Here is a 20,677-nt window from a genome sequence, read left to right as displayed (position 1 = left end):
CAGGTATGTAACCAATAATAATGGATAATGATGAGCTTTTGTAACCTGTAAGTCACATAGTAACAATAAGTATGCATAAATGCAAAACTAAGTAGGTTGTGATATATTGCTTTAAAATTGAAGGAAATGTTGCATTTTTTAGAACTTCTTTTGGCCTAGGAGAGATGGAAGTTTTCTTCCATTGAAAGACCAAGTATCTGTGTATTCTGTGTCTAGCAGTGGGGAGTACTCCCAAGGAATTTAAAATAAATGCCTCGATAGCCTGCCTGCTAATGTGTGCATATGTAGCAAGTCATTGGTTTCTTTGCCAATAATGCTCAATGCATGCTTATATGTTTACTGGCATCATCGATTGTGAGTGTCATGTTAAGAATACCTGAGGAGGTTTCTTTTCTTTTATTTCTCACACTACTTAATAACCTATGGTGTCAAGATCCCGGAGCTAATTATTTGTTAGACTGTTTCTGACTCTACATATGCTTTCTTTTATTTAGTGCATATATGTTGAGGGAGGTAAAGGAGAACAGCTTTCTGGCCTTCTCTGTGCCATGATTTTTTTTAATGTCTTATTTTGTTCATCTTCTTGTGTTTCCATGTTCTTCGTAGAAATCAGCTTGTTACTTGCTGGATGTTTGGCTGCTGACATGCAAAAGCACACTTCAGTGTGACTTGAAATTAATTCCCTTAAGACAGGGTGACTGGGAATTGCTACATAGTCGTGAGTCATCATAATTTGATGGACTGAATGTCTTTTACAACCTATTCAAATACTTTGTTCTTCACTGTTATTGCATACCAAGTGGAAGTTTTCATTGAATTGACTGCAGTGTCATTTTGACTAGAGGTCCGAAGGATACAGTTTTTGTGTGTGTTTCTTGACATTTGTTACACTAGATTTTGTGCTTCTCAGAAATAAGCAGCGGCTTCTCCCCAGCTACTGCGATGTGAATCCATTAAAGCTGCACGCTTGCTGCACTGACATAAAACAGCCTTGAGAGATGGCAATCTTAAACCTCCCAGACTGCCAGCAGGCCCTGCAGCCACGCATTTGAAGACAATTTTAAACTGTGCAACCTAGACATTAAAGAAGTAGGAAGACAGGAGAATGGTTGGTCTTGGCCTCTTTAAGAATGGGAGTTTGATCTCCATTTAAACTCTTGGGTGAGACCCACAGAAATTAGAACTGCTTGAAGTCTTTGCTGTTTCAAATCTACTGCTGGAAAAAATGCCAAGTTGTCTAATTATGTATTTCTGCTTATTAACTAACTTAAGGAAGGGCACCTCTGCTTTTATCTGTGCTCTGCTACTACACTCGCCTATTGGGAACCTGGCTGTAATGATGAATTTGAATAAACTGCTCTTGGGATGAGGAAGACTGTGCAGACTACTGCTTGAAAATTTGTGACTCAACACGCAGGACTGGAGGGCTGCAATGTATGACTAATAAGTTGCTAGCAAACAGATAACACGTTCTGATCGGTTCCTTCTGAACTGAGTGGCGGCATGTAGGTCTTGAATGGATTTGCTTTCCAAAAGCCTTAAGTACTGAGTCTCGAGGGAAGTTACTCATGTCTGTATTGGCTCTCTGTCTTGCCATTGGAGGGAGGTAGGCTTCCCCGGAGGGCAGTTCAGTTAGACATTAAAGCCGAGGTAAGTAGCCACACTGAGAGCTTTGCTTATTTTATATTCTGTTGTGACTTGCTGAGAGGACTAGTTCCTTGTTCAACAAAGTCATTTCCATCTACCAATATAAAGGCCTCCTGACAGTGTTGATGAAAGGACATTTTAGGATAAATTTTGCTCTTTACTAACAACATTTTGTACACATTTTGGTTGTGATCTTATTTCTTTTGTATAGTCCATGTTACATTGTATTTCAGTTTTCTGCAAGCAAGGGGTTTCATAGCTCTTGCTTTTTGCTTCATCCCTTAGGTTGATATCCTTTCAAGAGTTTGTGGCGTTTGAATCAGTCCTGTGTGCTCCAGATGCGTTGTTCGTAGTAGCCTTTCAGCTGTTTGACAAGACTGGAAAAGGAGAAGTTACTTTTGGTAAGACTGTTCTTAAGTGTACACTCTTAATTTAAAAATTGCTGCTTGTGCTAAATTGTTTCACCTTCTGTTACCATAGGAAACACAGTGATTGGTAGTGGAACTACACTAGTGCCAAGCAACTTTCTGGATGAATTTTTTTAATCATTTACGTGTGTACAATCTGAAGTTAAGGTCATGGTCATCATCATGGTTTTCTCTGGAGTACTGGTCACTTCTTTTCCTCAACATGCTTGTGCAGGTCTTCAGAACAGCAGTGAAAGGTGGCTATAGGAAACCTCAAGAAAGTTGCCAGAAGACTTGGGTGAATGTTGAGTCTGAAATTACCCTGAATTATTTTTTGTTTAAATTGGCTGTATTTCAAGCTGGCTTCATTTTAAGGCTTAAAACTTTCTTCTGTGAGATTTTATAGCAATAAATCAATTATTACACCTACAGAAAATTCAGGTGTGCATTGGAGGTGTGGTGTTTGCGTAGACAACATGAGAAATACTCAGGCCAGTTTAGAGCATGATTTTGGGGACTGTTTATTTCTAGTGGATACCATGGAGACAGCTTTTGATATCTGCAGGACTATCTGCCACCTGCCTAATGACAAAGACCATTCTGTCCGGAAGAAGGATTAAGAAATTAGCAGTTTTGAATAACTTCAAACATTGAGCTGCACTTCAAAAACTATGGGGGATTTTTTTGCCTTAAGTACCTACACTGGGTAAAATTGCTATTTCTAATTTGCTGTGTTTGAACATGGTTATCCGTTTGTCTCAAGTTTTATTAATTGGTTGTTAAACAGTTTTAAATAAAAGGCAAGTTGGATGACAGTGACTCTGTCTTTCCAGAATATATAGTTCATGTGTTCTTTGTCTTTTGCTAGTATTCCCCACACAGGTTTTCCGCTCAGCTAAAAAAGCCCTTCCCTTTCCATTTGAACTGACAAGATCTCCTGTAACCATTGCTTGAAGCATCTTTTTATTCCTTCTATCATCTCCAAAAATCTGTATTTGAAGTTGCAGCTGGTGAGAAGACTTGCTGTCTCTTCTTGTGTCTATTTTGATTTTTTCATTATTTTGGTTGTCTGTTGAGTCTCTGAAAGATGTGCATTTTTTTGTGCAATATTACTTGTTAGAATAGAACATATTTTTAAAAAAATTACTAAAGATTTGAAAGAATTTCAGGAAAAAGTTCTGCTGATCATAACCTTGTTGAAGGAAGTATTTTTTGCCTAGCGGTCCTGTGCACGGACAGAGAGGCATCGAGAGACGGCATGCTTTTAAATCAGGAGGGTGCGCATATTTTGCAGAGGTTTTGTTCCAGCGCAGACAAACCAAGGTTCCTGGAATGCCTGTGATGTGCAGGTTCTTGTCTGCGTCAGAGCCCCCCAGTTGCTTGGAGTGCTTATTAATAATCTAGGAAGAACTGTAGTCGTTTGATCTGAATGCTGAATCAGTCCAACTTAACTTTTTAACTCTTGGCATTCTTGTTCCTATTTTTCCTGTTGGAAAATGCTTCCCTTGGAGTTTGACACAGTGAGTCAAGGGATTTGTTTGGCATTTGAAGTCTGTTGAAGTCCTTCTGGTGATGAGAGAAACTCCTATGCCAGGCTGTATTTAAGATACTTGAAAGAGGAGACATGCCAGCACTGGCAGAACCTTTTTAAATTCCTTCCTCTTCCCCTTTGAAAGCATAAATGCATTTGTAACTTTTGTATAGTACCTTGTGGCTACCACTCCAGCAAACGCCTGGAGTGGGGAGGATGTGAGAGCTGGCTCAGTGTTGTGCATTCTCAGCAGACGATTAACCTTTAGGTAAAGCTAATTTCTGTCTTCTATCATAAGAAAAAAAGCTTTTTTTTCCCCCTTTTATGAAAAAAAAAACCCTAATATTTTCACAAATAAATTATTACAATGCTGTCCTGTAACTTTGCCACTCAATGCTTCAGTCATGCATCTTTGAGGTTAATTATGAGATCTTTTTCCATTGACTTGAATGAGAGTGGGATCAAGTCCTTATCAAGGTTAGGAGACGTAAATAGGGGTTTTGTATACTGTGGAATTACAGCGTGAAAGGAACAGAAGAAAAGGGAAGGATCATTTTTCACTATACTGCTGGTAAGTGTAGTATCTCAAGGATCCCATTATAAGTCTGTATCTCATTTTATTGTTGTAAAGAAACAGCATCGCTTATCTGTGCAGTCATTGTTTTTCTGTATACTGAGATAACAGTATAAATATTTTAGGTTATACAGCGTGGAATACAGGGCTTCCCGGCTGTAAACTTCACATTTTCTGCTAAGCAAATCATCCAAATCTTATTCTTCTACGGGTGCATTTAGCTTGACACCTTTGTGAAACAAATGAATAATTGGCTTTGAGTCAATGAGCTTTTACACTGAATTGCACATTCAGGCTGTGGATATTTAGAGAAGTGTTCTGGGTAAAGAAGTTCCAGTATTTACTACTTTGCACTTTTCTTGAAAAAGGCTGCACTCTTATTTTAGCTTCTGGGTTGGAAATGCTTTTGCATTTTAGCCATATGTTAACATCTCTACAATTTAAAATGTTTCATTTCTTTGAAGCTACAAGTTAATTGCACCTGGTTCTTTCACAGAGCTAGCATCTCTTTATGAGGACTGATCCACAAGCAGTGTGTGTGTGAGTGGGGGGAGGTGGAGGTATTTCTAGTTTATTGCTTTTCGAGGTGAATGAAATGGCCACTAGTAAATTAGTGGCCAGTATCTGACTGAGACTACACCTGGCCATTGCATCGTGTCATAGATTTATCTGCTGCTGAAGTGTCAAAGCTTTGACAGTTTGCAATGGAAAGTGGGAGGAAGTTTAGCTGGCTTTTAAATTCAAGGCAAAGAGCAAACCATTGCTTCTTACTGTTGAGTGTTGACAGGCACATAAAAGCTGATAATGTAAGTCCAGGGGTTTAAGAGACTTTGTAGAGTTGCTTTTTTGTCGTATGACTGTATTTTAATGCCTTATTAAAGAAGCAGAGCCCTTTGAAATTCTTTACTAGATGGCATTTAAAAAAAGGTGACATGGTTGGGTAAAAATGTCAGTGTTTAAAAACTAAGTCATCTTAACCTCCATCTCTAATTTTGGATGGATAAATGAAATGATGGCAGCTAACAGTTCTGAGCTGTGAATAACTCTGTGGTGATATCCAGGGATTGAAATTTACCTTTTCTTATACTGTTTCTTGCAGCGGTAGTGAAGGGCAAAATAAGTGTTGTCCATGTTGGTTTTGCTCACAGAGAAAGGAGTGGCAGAAAAAGCCATGTGATTGCCTGAGTCTGTGCTGCCAACTAGCATTGCACCTAGCTTTGAAGATTTTAGTTCTGTTTCGTTTTAAAATAGAATTTCCCACCAGACAGAAATTCTTGCTCTTGTGCTTAATGAAATGTAGCTGTGGTGTAGTGTGTGTTTCCCCGGTTTTGTTTTGCCCTTTTTTAAAAGGTCCTTTAATTCAGCCTGAAGCTGTTTCAAAATGGATGCTGTGCTGTGCTGTTTTGAGAAATATGAGTATGCCGTAAAACAAGTCAGTCCTTTAATTTAAAAAAAATGAAAAAGCAAAACAAACCCCCCCAAATGCAGCAAAAACACAAAGAGAATGTGGAACCCAAACCCAAGGTTGGTGCTGCTTAGTATAACAGCTGCAGAATCGAGCAATGTATTCTGCTTTTGTCTCAAAACAAAACTTTATTTACATGTAGACAGCAGCTATTGTGGGTTTCTGCTTCTGTTATTAATTATATCAGTACAGTTCTTAGATAAACACATTAATTAAGGAAACATCTTACTAAGCACTCCTGTTTGCTTATGTGATACTTGAATTGCCTGAATACTTGTTTGTAAACTTTCTAAAAGTACATATCTCTTAACAGAGGTTTAAATAGCTATAAAGCTATTGCGATGAGCTTCAGAGATTTTCCTCTTATGATAATGCTCTGATACTTTTTCAACATGTGACAGATTATTACAGGAGTCTCACAATTGGTTTCCTGACCAAAGGATTAGCTTCAGACTGTGTGAGCTAGCTCTTGCTTTTTGATTATTTATTTTATGCTTTGCCCTGTAATTGCCTGGTACGATTTGGCTCTTCTTATGGGATCTGTAATTCTTTTTTTTTCTTGCACAACACCTAGTTTAGTGATGCCCAGCCTGGTACACTCAATACCACAGCAAGAAAGCTAAATCTGAGCTACCAAAATGAATTGCTGAGACTGTAAGCTTTGAGCACTAGATAAATTGCAATATTCAGTATTTCTGAGTGAAATTTACGTTGCTGCTTCAAATTGGTTAGAAACCATTTGTAGCTAGTTTCACCTACACAGTGAAACATTTGTTGGTTTATAAATGTCAGTTGCCTAGGTATGATGATCTCAATGGCAACATTACAAATGCAAAATTTGTTTAGTCTCTGACGTTTTTTGTTGTTTGTACTGGATTTTGCACAAATAATGGCCAGTTTTAATTAAAAGAGGGTGTAAGGTAGACTAGTTAGTGTATTTATTTTCTTCAAAACAATTTTTGAAATCTTGATACTATTTTTGGAGAATTTAATTTCTAGCTATATGTCAACTTGGCAAGTTTTTGTTGGTTTTTTTGTTTTTTGTTTTTTTTTTTTTTAACTAAAATGTTATGTAAACAGGCAGATTTTCATGAAGGCATCTTAAGTAAAACAAAGCCTGTTTAGTCACAAATTAAATCTGTCATTTTAAATATTAGGAGAATCTCCATCCTTTTACACAGTTGTGTTTCATTTGGTCTAGAAAATACAACTGAGTTTTCTAAATCATCCAGAACTGAAATTTGGTGTTTTGGTTTGTTCTTGGTTTTGTTTTATCTTTTTTTTTTTTCCTTAAAGTCAAAATTGCCTACTGACAAACATCAAGCTGAAAGCTGAGCATATCTCTTGTTCATTACCAAAACCCAAGGAATGATTATAGAATCATCCAACAGTTTAGGTTGGAAGGGACTGTGGCAGCCATCTGGTTCAGACCCTTGTAGGGCCGTCAAGACCACGTTGCTCTGGGGGCAACATCCAATCAAGGTTTTAAATATCTCTGAGGATGGAGACTCTGCAGACTTTATGAGCATAGAATCATAGAATAGTTTGAGTTGGAAGGGACCATGGAGGTCATCTCATCCAACCCCCCTGCAGTGAGCAGGGACACCTTCCACTAGATCAGGTTGCCCAGAGCCCCATCCAACCTGACCTTGAATGTTTTCAGGGACGGGGCGTCTACCACCTCCCTGGGCAACCTGTTCCAGTGTTTCACCACCTTAAGCGTAAAATATTTTTTTCTTATATCTAGTCTCTCCTCTTGTAGTTTAAAACCATTACCACTTGTCCTGTTTCTACAGGCCCTGTTAAAAACCTTTTTCCCATCTTTCTTATAAGCCCCCTTTAGGTACTGAAAGACCGCAATCAGGTCTGCTCGAAGTCTTCTCTTCTCCAAGCTTAACAACCCCAGCTCTCTCAGCCTCTCTTCATAAGGGAGGCGTTCCAGGCCTTTGATCGTTTTTGTGGCCCTCCTCTGGACCTGCTCCAACAGGTCCATGTCCTTCCTGTGCTGAGGGCTGTCTCACCAGAACAGAGTACAGGGGCAGAATCACCTCCCTTGACCTGTTGGCCACTCTTCTTTTGATGCAGCCCAGGATACGGTTGGCTTTCTGGGCTGCGAGCGCATTGCCGGCTTGTGTCCAGCTTCTCATCCACCAGGACGCCCAGGTCTTCCTCTGCAGGGCTGCTCTCAATCTCTTCATCCCCCAGCCTGTGTTGACACCAGGGAGATACTGCTCTGACCCGTGTCTAGGACCTTGGATTTGGCTTTGTTGAACCTCTGAGGTTTTCACAAGCCCACTTCTCCAGCTTGTCAAGGTCCCTCTGGATGGCATCACTCAGCTTGGTGTCATCCGCAAACTTTCTGAGGGTGCACTCAATCCCACCATCTATGTCATTGATGAAGATATTAAACAGCACTGGCCCCAGAACAGACCCCTGAGGGACACTGCTTATTACTGATCTCCATCTGGACTTGGAGACCACTACCACTACCCTCTGGAAGTGACTATCCAACCAATTTCTTATCCGCCGAACAGTCCACTCATCAGATCCATGTCTTTCCAGTTTAGAGAGAAGGAAGTTGTGGGGGACCATGTCAAAGGCCTTGGGGAAGTCCAGATAGATGACGTCCATGGTTCTTCCCTTCTCCACTGATGTGATCACTCCCTCATAGAAAGCCACTAAGTTGGTGAGGCAGGACTTGCCCTTGGTGAAGCCATGCTGACTGTCTTGAATTACCTCCCTGTCCTCCAGGTGCCTCAGCATGGCTTCCATGAGGACCTGTTCCGTGATCTTCCCAGGCACGGAGGTGAGGCTGACAGGCCAGTAGTTCCCAGGGTCCTCCTTTCTACCCTTTTTAAAAATGGGTGCAATGTTAGCCTTCTTCCAGTCACCAGGGACTTTGCCTGACTGCCATGAGTTTTCAAATATCGTGGAGAGTGGCTTGGGAACTGCATCAGCCAATTCCCTCAGGACTCTTGGATGCATCTCATCAGGTCCCATGGACTTATGTACATCCAGGTTCCTCAGGTGGTTGCCGATATGACCTTCTCTTACAGTGGGAGGGGCTTTGTTCTCCCAGTCCACATCTTCCAGCCCATCCCCTCGAGAGGTGTGGGAAGAGAGTGATGACTGAGGCAAAAAGGTTGTTAAGTGCTTCAGCCTTCTCATCTGTTGTTGCCAGCTTGGCAGCCTTACTCATCAGAGCAGGTACACTCTCTTTGACCTTTCTTTTCTGAGTTACGTACCTGTAGAAGCCTTTCCTGTTATTGTTAGCATCCCTTGCCAAGTTCAGCTCCATCTGTGCCTTGGCCTTCCTGACCCCATCCCTACACAGCTGGGCAGTGTCCCTATACTCTTCCCAGGATACCTGACGCTGTTTCCACTGCTTATGCATTTTCTTTCTGTTCACACTAAGCAAGCACCTTCCAGTGTTCGACCGCTGTTGTAGTCAAAAATAATTTCCTGATGCCTAGCTGGGATTTTGGATGTTTCGGCTTGCATTCATTGAATCTTGTCATTCTGCTGTGCATCTCTGTCTTCTCTTCACCCTCCTGTTGGGTAGTTGTAGACAGCAATGAGGTCCTCCTTTAGCCCAGCCTTCTCTGGGCTGAAAACCCCATACCATCAGCCTCTCCATCCATGTCGACTCCCAGCTATCTTGTATGGGGAAAATAAAAGTGGTATTTTATTTGAGTTAGCCAGGTTATGCTATTTACCTTGGTGGAAGTGATCTGTTTTTTTTATTATTCTTCTTCAGGGCAAAAGGGGTAAATTTAGTTTTATGCCCTCATGGGGCCTAGTGCTTTCCAAACCTGTGGTCTTTGGGCTCTAGCAGTTTGTTGCTCACTTCTAAGGAGGCCATGAAGGGTAATAAAGAAAGGTGAGGCTGTTGACAGTGAACTGAAATTACAGATACCCGCAGCTCAAGTAGAAATATTTTTAAGGGACTGCATCTTGGAAAAATGTTGAAAAACTTTTCTGAAAGCCAATTATGTAATATTCTGCATATAAATTCATGTTATTTCCCCTCACATCCAAGGAGGACAGAGGAAGAAGACAAAGTTGGATCCAGAATTTTAACTGCTGAAAGTGATGTTACTCTTGGAAAGAGCCTGCTTTTCGGGGTGTTTGCGATGTTTAGCAGAGGTAACAGTTGTGCTCAGGTATCTCAGTCAAAAATCAGGGCCAAGATGAATTGGACGGTGTGTGGATATGCCATGAGGAAGTGAATTCATAGTTTTTAGAAGTGACAAGAGCACAAACCAGAGCAGGGGGAAGGTAAGAGGACTTAAAAGCGAGAACTTTTTCAGCAGAGGGGTGAAACTTGAGGCTTATCATGGATCTTTTGACAGGGAAAAATCATGAAGGCACAAGCATGTTCTCATGATAATGTCTTAATGTCATTATTTTAATGTAAAATTAACCTGTAAGAATGTAACCTTGTTGAAAAGTTTGGATAGGGAAGTGAAGTTATAAGAAAATGCATTTTGTTCAGTAGCTAGTGCCTCTCTCCTAAGAGGGAATGCATGCTGAACTTTTTGTTAGGACTCGTACTGGACTTTATGGTTTGCTGAGGGCTTCTGGGGGATTTTTTGGTTGTCATCTTTAAAGTCTACTTAACAATATCTAAAAGATATTTGCTTAGCAATACTGTTTCTAATCTCACCTCTGTGTACAACAGGTGCTATACAGCCTTTGCTGCTTCTTCCAGCCACAAAAGGGATGTGGTTCACATCTGAATGGAAGCAGCCACTTTCAGTGAGAGACTCCAGCGTCCTGCTTCTCTGCCCTGCTGTGGTTGCCTCTAAGGGTGCTGGCACTCTGTTGAGGCTGTCACAGTACAGTCTCTTTTCTGCCTGGAGATTTGCCGAGTTAACCGACTCATTTTATGAGGGTAGCCCATCAGCCATTATAAGATTTTGCTTCCCACTGATGTGCTCCGGATGTTAATAAGTTACCTGGAGGTGAAAAACCACTGTGAAGGCATACATTTTTTGATGTATGTGGAGCTTTATTGCACTTCTTTAAATGTTCAGTTTGTACTACAAGAAGAGCCACCTTGATTTTTGGAACTTTTGTAATTACTTATGAGCAGTGTTTTCTGAACAAGTGAACGTAGGTAGATACACACCCAATATCAGATTGGCATGCATGTGTTGTATGGTATCTTGTCAGAGATCAGACGAACTACTCAGAAGCTGTTCCAGTTCAGTGGGTCAAAAATCCGCTTTTTATGAAAGGCTAACAGTAGATTTGCACAATTGACTATAATGGCTCCAATTTTAAAAGATAGAAGTAACAGAGAGCACTTCCAGTTGTTGGGATAATTCAAGAATACTACATGCTCAGATGGCTAAAATATTGTGCTTTCTACTGCTACTTCATGCTACTTAAAAAGAGAAAAAAAAGGTGTAGAAAAGGTGGGGAAAAGCCAATTTGAGAGTAAATTTCAACTATATGAGGTCAGTCTTTGGTTAATGGTAACCTGAGAGTTAGCCATCTTTCATACAGCTGTAAATCCTGTTGGAAAAAAAAAAACCTAACATGATTACTAGGCAGCATTTGGGGAGGAACCAGATGATTCCACACCAGAATGTATTTAAACTGTGGCAGCGGCAGTGTACCACTTCAAGCTTGATTTTTATTTTAATTTTATCCCCATCCCCTTTTCAAATTGTCTTGGAATTACCGATTAGAACGTAAAAACTTCAGCAGACCCTAAGAGCTAGGAAAGTGTTTTGTTATCACAAATTTTAATATGAAATTTCAGATAGCAAAATACACATACTTGTGCAGTGTGTGTAATTTAGTTTTCTAAATTGGAAAATCTGTTGTTACCTAGCAGTTAATGACTATTTTTTTCCAACATTTGTAATGCAGGACGTGATTTGATAAGCTGATAAAAGAAAACAAAACTGAGAAGGTGTTGGAAGTGCTCAAAGTGAAAATTACAGTTTAGGTAGGTTTGGGGGTAGATAGTTAGACATTTTAATTGAACTAAAATAGTTTTATACTAATACAGTACTGTTGTGGGAGTAGATTTTGTGGAGCCTTTGAAATTGAAGTATTTAAGTGAGGGAAAATGTATGTTAATGCTTTGCAAGAAAGTGTTTTTTTATACCATCTATCTAAGCAAAATAGCTAGCTGTTAAAGAAATAGAGCTCTCAAGTCTGTATTGGAGAGTAAAGTGTAAAGTTTAGGATAATTTATTTGAGCCAGGAGTAGTTTGCTTGTATCACTTTGGTTGGTATAATAAACTTCTGTAGGAAAGAATCATGTAAATTCCAAAGTAAATTTCTATTTCTGGACCACTACAGCGAAGCCAGCCCCTGCCAGTGTAGAGAAAGGTGTTGAGTCAGTTTGGATTCTGGAAGTCTTGTGTTTTTAACATCTCCATGATGAGGATAACAGAAATGAGTCCACATGATGATTTCAGTTACCCCTGCGGCAACAGGGCCATTGAATTTGGTGTGAGAGCTTTGGTTACACACAGACAACGCTGGCTTATGTTAAGCAGTGGAAGCCCCTGCTTGTCCATTACAATTCAGCACTAGTCTACAGCTAGACGGGCTCAGCATAGCTAAAATGGTTGAAGTTACCATTTTTATTATTTTACTTTAATTTTGTCTTTGGGAACTTTCTCTGAATTTGGAGTAACTAGTCCTATAAAAAAATAAGTTACCACTTACACATGCATACACACACACAAAATTATCAAAAGAAGTGAATTCAGGTTTTTTGGGGTGTTTCTATGCAAGTGTATGTGTGCAGACACATTTTTTAGGTGCAGGTGAAACTGATCTTAGTCTAAATGGATCGGGTGCACTACTGGAGGGTTTTACACTCTTTTGAATGAATCTGTCTTAAAACAGTAGCGCTGCCACATGACAGAGTGCAGATAAATTGCATTGACCTGAGCTGCTAGCTTTTTTCAAATCAACCTCCCCCCTTTCTTGGGTTGTATAATGCAATCCCATTATCTTGAAATTAGGTGCTCTGTTTCTACTGTGCCAGCTGCAGTTTGAGTGTTCTACTGGATACTTTCCTAGTAATATTTTAAGAAGGAAAGAACCTAATTTTTTTTTAATTCAGAATTGCAGAATAGGATGTGATCCATGTTTTGCAAGGAGTTAAGAAGCAGTGAAAATACAGCATGAGTTTATTACTTCAGGGCTTCTAACCTGTGGAAAAAGGTGTCTGTGACAGCCCTTCCTGCTCCTATTGCTTTGTTGAGGGAAGTTGAAGGGATGAGTACCTTTCTTTTGCAATCCTTAGTAATCGAGCTATTCCAATACATTATTTGATTTACAGCATGGCCTCTATAAAACTGTTTCAACCCATTTCCTTGACAAAGCAGCAGGGAGATGAAGAAGGTGATTGTAGCGCTTGTACTTCCAGAGTGTTGTACGTCTTCTGGGTGAAGGGGGATAAATGGACAACCCAGCCAAGTACTTGGACTACCCATCATTTCACATCTTAGCTGAGCAGATATGATGTGGAAATGTGTTTTCCAAAATAAAAAGTCATCATTATAGAACAGTCCTAGTGCCAGGCCATAGAAAGATGGAAATAAGCTCTAATTAGCTGTGTATTTGAGGTTCACAACAGTAAATAAAAAAAAATAACAAAACAAACAAAAACCCAGACCAAAAAAAGCCAGCAAACCTTGGATAAACCCTAACAATTCCAGTAAAAGAAGATAATACAAAATATTAATACTTGAGTATTTTTGACATTTATATATGCATGTCTCTGTATACATGTGTTTTTGCACGAGTTTATTGTACTTCTGTGGCCAGAAGCAGCAAAGGCCGGCAGCTTTGCCAGGCAGGTGAGCTTGCAACTGAGTGAGAGTGCCAAGAGGAGGCAGAGCATGGGCAGAAAAAACCCAGCAAGGGGTGCAGTCCTGTGCTGCCTGGGTAAGGACAGGAGAGCAGATCTGGTAGCAGTGACCAGAGTCAGCTGAGAGTCCAGTGAACACCAGACAAGTCTACAGGGATGAGGCAGGTCTGAGGTCAGGCTGGGAAGCCAAGTCAGGGGGTCAGAGTCACCACGTGCATGGGCAGGCGCAGGCGTCCCTGCGGGGTGGCTCAGACAAGGAGGATTAAGGACCTGAGATTATGCTTTTCTCCCAGCTCTTTCTCCTGCAGCTCTTTTTATGGACCCTGATCCACGTGCTCACGGGTTGGGCATGGGGAAGAAATTGCAGAACCTAGTGGTACACTCAGGGTCATGAAGATTATGAAAAAGTATGGAGTTGCTTCAAATGGTCAATGAGGACCCATTGCAGAGCTTGTGGAAATCATACTGTTCCCATTTCCACTGAGCTTTCAGTCAGGTCTTCCTTGGCAGTTGGCAAGGTGCTGGGGTTTCCTAGTTACGATAGTTTAATTTGACCAACTGGACTTCCTTCTTTGCCTTTTCTTCTGTGTAGGATTTATTTTAAATGACTTCGGAAAAAAATGCGTATTTTTATTACAGCCATTTAAAGGAAACTGTTCCCAAATACATGAACAAAAGTGCTTAACCATTAACAAAACGTTATTTTATAAAGGCATCCGCTTTACACTAAAATATCTATTCCCCACTCTTTGTGCTAATTTTGCTTAATTTAATCAAGGTTGTAGCTATAATTCTCATATGTTCCTCTTCAGGGCCTTAAGTATGATGAATATAGAAGCAGTTACAGCCAGAAGGGTTTGAAAATGTTACTGGTGCATTTGGAACTCATATTAAGTTATGACAGTTAATGTCTTTTCAGATCTGTCTTTTGTTTTCCTCTTTGCAGAAGGTAGCCTGTGTTCTTTACAGAAGTTGCTATTACCATTGTCATCATGGTAATTCTCATTTTTTATCAAGGCCCAAGGTTTTGGTATGGATTTTCTATACCATGCACAAATTGCTTAAATGCATAAAGGTATAACATGGAACATATATAAAATGCATATAGCATATAACATATAAAATAAGGCCAATTGTGACAGCTTTTCTGCAGAAATGTTGCAGTTATTTTATAAGGGGAGTGGGATATTTCTAGATGATAATGGAATTTTTTCTAGCTGTTCCTTCAGATAGCATTAACTTCATTGGACTGAACGAGGACACTGCATGAAGCATTTATAAAATATATAGTTTGAAAGAATTTCAGATTTAATGCATCAGATGTTTATGTGCTGTAGCCTGTAAAGATTTTAGTAGGTTGTTTTGTCAGGTGACTAGATGGCATGTGCAACTAGTTATCTAAGTAAACTTGATCAAGGCACAGAAGGAGCTGAGGATTTCTGAGTTCTTTTCTTAAATGTAAAATGTAGTGGGAGAATGACTTTCAGTTTGCTCCTTTTAAAATTTCAAATTTCAAAATAGATAATTTTCTCTTGGGGAATCCTGTAGTCTTTATTGTGTCATGAGGGTCTGTGGTTATTCCAAAGCACTCTTTATTTCTAGTTATAATTCTTAATCATAGTATGGAAATGTGAATGCAGTATAAATGTTTGTACGGTAAGTATTTAAGCATAAACATCAGTACACTGGAGAGAAAGTCCTCAGGACCCAAAGGACAAAAAACCCCCACTGTAAACCAGCAGGCAGTTCACCCGGAGGAAAAATAGAATATCCTTTTTGTACACTGATCAGAAACCAGTGACAGCATAGCTATTCTTTAATTAGACGCAGCATGGGGAAAAACAATTATTTATTGTAGAACTTTGCAATTTATTTTAAAATTGAGTTTCAAAGTTTAGTTTTATAAGGATTGACACAAATGACAGCATGGATTTCTAAAAATGAATGCTTAAAATAATCTTCTTCAACCTGTTGTTTGTTTTGCTTTCCAGCAGCTCTGGTTCAAACAATGCAAACACAGAAATGGCTGTATCTTTAGCTAGCTTTAGATCTTGTGCTCTTACAGCTCCCGACAGTGGAGCATTGACATTTTGTCTTTTTGAAATGAAAACAAATAAACAGTGTTTTAATATGGACTTAAAACCTTCAGTTTATCAATTTTGATTAAATATTGGTTTAAGATGAAACTGCAGTTGTCCAGAGAGGTTTTGGAATCTCAGTCATTAGAGATATTCAAACCTCAGCTGGACACAGACCTGAGCAACCTGAACTGGTTGGACCTGCTTTGACAGGAGGTTGTACTGTCCATCCAGATGTCCTTTCCATCACAAATTATTCTGTGGCTCTGTGAAACTGTTTCTTTTGAAACATGATCTAAACAAACAAAATAACTCTTGGCCTCTGAAGGACATTGCTTTTCTTTACTGTGTTTGATTCAGCAACTTGTGGATAGCTGTGGAACTTCAGCTGCAGGTTTGAGGTGAAATACATTTTAAAGTTGTCAGTTTCTTATTTTAGTAGTGTACTTGGATGATTAGGAGATGATACTGTTAGAACTGAACGATAACTTGGAATGAGTTCTAGTATGTAATTGGATACATTTTGATGGTTAAATGACAGGCTGAAACACTTAAGATTTGTTCATGGAGCACGAATAGTCTTTAATGCCTGAATTGGGCAATCTGACTACAGACAAAGCTTGAGTCAGTGACACTGTTGTAGATGAGTGGGTGATGAGACTAGTGAGGAAAGAGGAAAACCACTGTCTACTGAGTGTATATAGGAGTTTGTGAACCATAAATAGTTGTGAAAAGGAAGTAGAGGGTATGCGTAAAAAGGCAGTGGCAAACAGGATACGGTGTCTCCTGCCATCAAGGAATCAGTAGCACAGTCGGCAGTCCCAGTCAGCTTCCTGCACTGTATAATCCAACATGCACTCTGTCAGAAAAGCACCTGGTATTAGTTGCTAAGACATATTGCCATCAATATAGAGTATGATTTTGAAAAGCTCAAGTAGGGTAGGGAATCTTCTTGCTATTGTACTAAATACCTATACTAATGTGGTAGTCTGTGTTTTCCAAATCATAGCAAAAATTAAGTGTACAGCTCCTTCCTGGGCTGGTTGGAAGGATATTTCTACTTCTGTGAACTTCTGAGGCATGTGTGTAGCCTTTTATCTCTACAATAGATAAGGGAATGCAAATGCCCCAGATATGTATATACCTTGCTGTATTCCTAGCTGGCTTGATGAAGTTTTAAGTTCCATTGCTGTGAGTTCCTTTGCCATTTGTAATGGAAATAATTAAACATCGTATTTAGTCTGAAATTACCATTCTTTTCACTTCTTGATGTTTGAGTTTCTTGAGTTGGAATTTCTCTTTTGGGCCACGACTAAGGAAGGTTTACAAGACACAGAGTTGGGGGAGCAAGATAGCTAATGTATGATAATTAATTAAAATAAAATTACAGTGGCGTACTCAGAGGACACTCTGTGACTTTCATATATCAACAAGTTGAAGTAAAGTTTGTGAGAAGCCTGGACCCATCAAAAGGAATTTGAGACTGCTTTTGTATTAGCTAAGATTTTCCTATATCTTAACTCGCATCAAGGAAGAAGGCACCTTTTTTCTCTGACAAAGACAAATCTGGAGTCGAACCAAGCATAGCTTTTAGTAAGCAGTGACTTGTTCCTAATCTCGTCCAAACAACATCAGTGTCTGTTCTGGGGAAATTCAGGAGATCGGATGGGAGAGAAAGAGGAAGCAGATGAGCATCTGATTTCTGTGCCAGAGACAGGTATTGGAGGTGTTCTGGAAATATCCTCATTCCTCTGCAAAAGCAAAATGGTTGCTGCTGGAAAGAGACAGCTTTCATTTCCTTGTTTTTGCGGACAACAGTCTGTTGTCTTCATGCTGGTTCCCTTCTTTGAGGGGTGGGGAAAGAAGTCTGACAGAAAGCAGGAACTTTATGGAGGTCACCTCCAATGACGTGGCAAGATGCCTCGAGCTGTGTCAGTAGAAAGCATCCTAAATAAAAGACTTTCAGTAGAGGGACAGGGCCTCACCCTGAACCAGTTGGCTTTCCCTCCTGTTGCCCTGAGAGCAGAATTTTCTCCTGGAGAATGCTGGCAGACAAGATCCAAGCTGGCTGTGGTGGAGCTTGAACACATGAATGAACAATGCTGTCCTGGGGGCACTGTCTGATGTTGCTTGGAGAAAATTATCTTAGGACATTAGGGCTTGAAGTTTTGAATTTTAAGAATTTCAGGTTAACTGGGGTCAGTCTTTCTGTCCGTACGTTAAATCCAATTTACAGAGGGGACATGAAGGGACCACCTGGCTTGAGGTGACCCAGAGCAAAAGAGATCTGGAACAAAAAGGGACAAGCTACCAGAGGGTCCTCACCTATATACTGGGCATGACGTGTATGTTATGGAATAGTTTATTGGCCACTTTGGGTCTCAATCCCGAACCTAAGATCAAATCCTGGGCTAGTAACTGGGGCTTCCTCCCAGATTCTCCTGTGTGCAGACAGCCAGAGAAGCTGAAGGACCTTGGCAGCCATGTAAACATCACTTTTTGTCAGCTTTCTTCTGAGCACCAATCCAAACACAGCCTCTTGCTAGCTGTTATGAAGAAAGTTAGCTCTGTCTCAGCTTAACCCAGGACAGCCTTTTTCCTTCATTCCCTTGGGTACTTCGTGACATCTTCCTGGCTCTCAGCCATCCCACCCCGCTCTCACTTTTTCCTGCTTCCCTGCCTGGAAGTGGGAATTTCACCCTGACTAGGTTTCCCTCGTCAGCAGAGCCGCTGCGTCTGGCTGGCATGGGCTGAACCAGGAGCCACAACTCAACCTGTGCAAGAGCCGGGACCTCACAGCTCCAAAGAGTCGGCTTCCACCAATGCTTGTGGTGCTGGGGTGAGCTGGAAGGCAGCTCCCAGCCCTGCCTGCTGGGCAGAGGCTGGCTCCGGTGAGGTGGCTCCCAGCTTGTTCTGCACACAGGCAGGCACAAAGCTCTGCTGATTTCCTCACTTCCAGGAGCTCTGGGTTTGGGCCCCTGGTCTTTCTTCTGCAAAGCGTGAAGGGAGCAGGAGACCAGCTCCTGGCCCTGCCTGTGGGTGGGGAGTGTCTCTTGGGAACCAGCTCTCCATGCCCGCAGGAACTAGCAAGAGACAAGAACTGGCTCTTGGCTGGTGCTGCTGAAGGAGTCGTACGGCAATTAGGAAGGTATACAGCAGTTGGGAACCTCTAGCCTTGAGCTTGTCTTTGGAAGATATTTTTGCACTATGTTTTTGGCTGAGACAGACTATAACACTGAAGTGGGTGCTGTCATGTGAGACAAGTACTTCCTCAGATATTGTTAATAACGTTTCCATTAGTTAAAATATGTACAGTCCTGGTCCATCAATGGATGGTCCTTTTTACTGGTTGTACAACTTGATGTGTTTCAAAGAGTTGTTTCTTCACCAAAAATGCTGTGTATTACCAAAAAGTGTCCCAAGCCCATAATAAGCTATTGCCCAGTTACGACTACTAAACTGAGTTAAACTATGAAGATGACATTTCGGTGTGATGAAACAAACTTGTCATGCTGCCCCCCTCGGTGTAGCAGAGGTCTAAGATTAAAGTCTGCTTAGTGCTGGAGGTGGTGATGAGTTTGTGTTCCTGCCTGCCATGTCCCCCCCATCCCCTCCCCTGCATGTCACTGCTTCTGTAAGGTGACTACAGAAAAGTAGGTCTTGAAATGCAGGTATTTTTGTAGTTGATTTGTTTGAATGTGGACAACTCTGGGAATAAGAAGCCTGAATTATAGTGACACAAAACTTTAATTGTTAGCAGCTCGGACATATTATGCTGAAACTTGGTTAGTCATCTTTTTATAAATTGTCTTTTAATTTTAATCTTTTCTTGCTTGACTTTGAAACTTGAAATATCTAGTTGAGTCTCTTCTAATGAAATGCTGTGAGTGTAAAACTTCACAAATAAGATTATTCAGGAACTGTATTTGTGTGTTCAAAATGTTATTATGATTTTGGTAAACAAAAAAATTAGATTAGCTTTGGAATATGTTGCTAATTTATACAAATAATATTGCTTTCCTGTTAGAAAATATCATATTCATTTTGCTTGTGTAAGTATATGCTTGTCTCTATTGTTATTTCATTTTATTAATAAATGAACATTTTTCTTTTCTTCCCAGAGGACGCTAAGCAAGTTTTTGGCCAGACCACAATTCATCAGCACATTCCATTTAACTGGAATTCAGAGTTCGTACAGCTGCATTTTGGAAAGGATAGAAAAAGGCACCTAACGTATGCAGAGTTCACCCAGTTTTTACTGGTGGGTCTAATACAATACAGTTTGTCAAGAGTAATAAGGATGCAGGAATCAAAGTATTTGGAAACTTGCCAAATACCATGCTGGTAGGAAAGTTGAAAGATAGACCAAATGGAAGCTTTTACAGTCAGAGTGCTCGGCTTTAATAGTGTGTTGATAAATAGGATATGCTTATGGTAAAATTGCTGATTCAGGCTAGCTGGTTTTTTCCTTTTCTTTGGTTTTTGGCACCTGTGAGAACGTGATATTTTCTACACTGTTGTCTAGACAGAGACATGAAATTAAAAACATGGATGTTAAAGTCTGAAAATCTCCTGTATATTTAAATCCATGAGCCAAATAATGTTAAGTGACAGTACTGAACCTTTTGGACTCATTTGCCAGACTGGTATGAAGAAGTACCACTGTCTGTAAACCGCATGTTTACCAAACTTGTATTTAATTCAGTGCTGATATCCAATAAAGATGTTTTGCTGCAAGCCCGTTCCACACACTTTTGACCTTTTTTGAATTAAGAGTATCTCAGATAGGGAAATACTGCTTAGCTTTGCTTGTGGTGTATAGAGAATAAAATGCTATCTTTCTTTTGCAAGAGTTCTTGGCTATTCATACTTCAGGGTACTTTATTACAGAAAGTAAAATATTTTGCTACTAAAAAAAATAAACAGATTATCCGTATTTCAGCAGTACTGTTAAAAATAGTCTTCAGTAGGAAAAGTGATCCTTGAAGTGGTGAAACACGTGAGTTTCTTATTTGTATTCCTTACGAATACTTAATGCCTATATTAGTATTTACACTAGAGAGTTTCAAAATGGGAACCTGCTTCCAGACTGCAAGATGTCTTTTTTTCTTGTTTACACAAGTATGTTAGTT

The 20,677-nt window shown here is 40.1% G+C and overlaps 1 protein-coding gene across 1 annotated transcript in view; it reads left to right on the top strand.

Annotated features, from left to right (window-relative positions):
* Window positions 1–20,677, top strand: part of LOC104459372 (calcium-binding mitochondrial carrier protein Aralar2) — a gene marked incomplete at its 3' end in the record, with an annotated part of 45,098 nt that overhangs the window by 12,767 nt on the left and 11,654 nt on the right. Inside the window, exons 4-5 of the mRNA XM_010078062.1 lie at window positions 1,933–2,048; window positions 19,667–19,806. Of these exons, the coding sequence (XP_010076364.1) occupies window positions 1,933–2,048; window positions 19,667–19,806 (256 nt within the window). The remainder of the gene's footprint in view (window positions 1–1,932; window positions 2,049–19,666; window positions 19,807–20,677) is intronic.

Source organism: Pterocles gutturalis, unplaced genomic scaffold, assembly GCF_000699245.1.
Source record: "Pterocles gutturalis isolate BGI_N339 unplaced genomic scaffold, ASM69924v1 scaffold27273, whole genome shotgun sequence".
Lineage (NCBI taxonomy): Eukaryota > Metazoa > Chordata > Aves > Pterocliformes > Pteroclidae > Pterocles > Pterocles gutturalis.
This window is presented reverse-complemented; position numbering and strand designations above follow the sequence as displayed.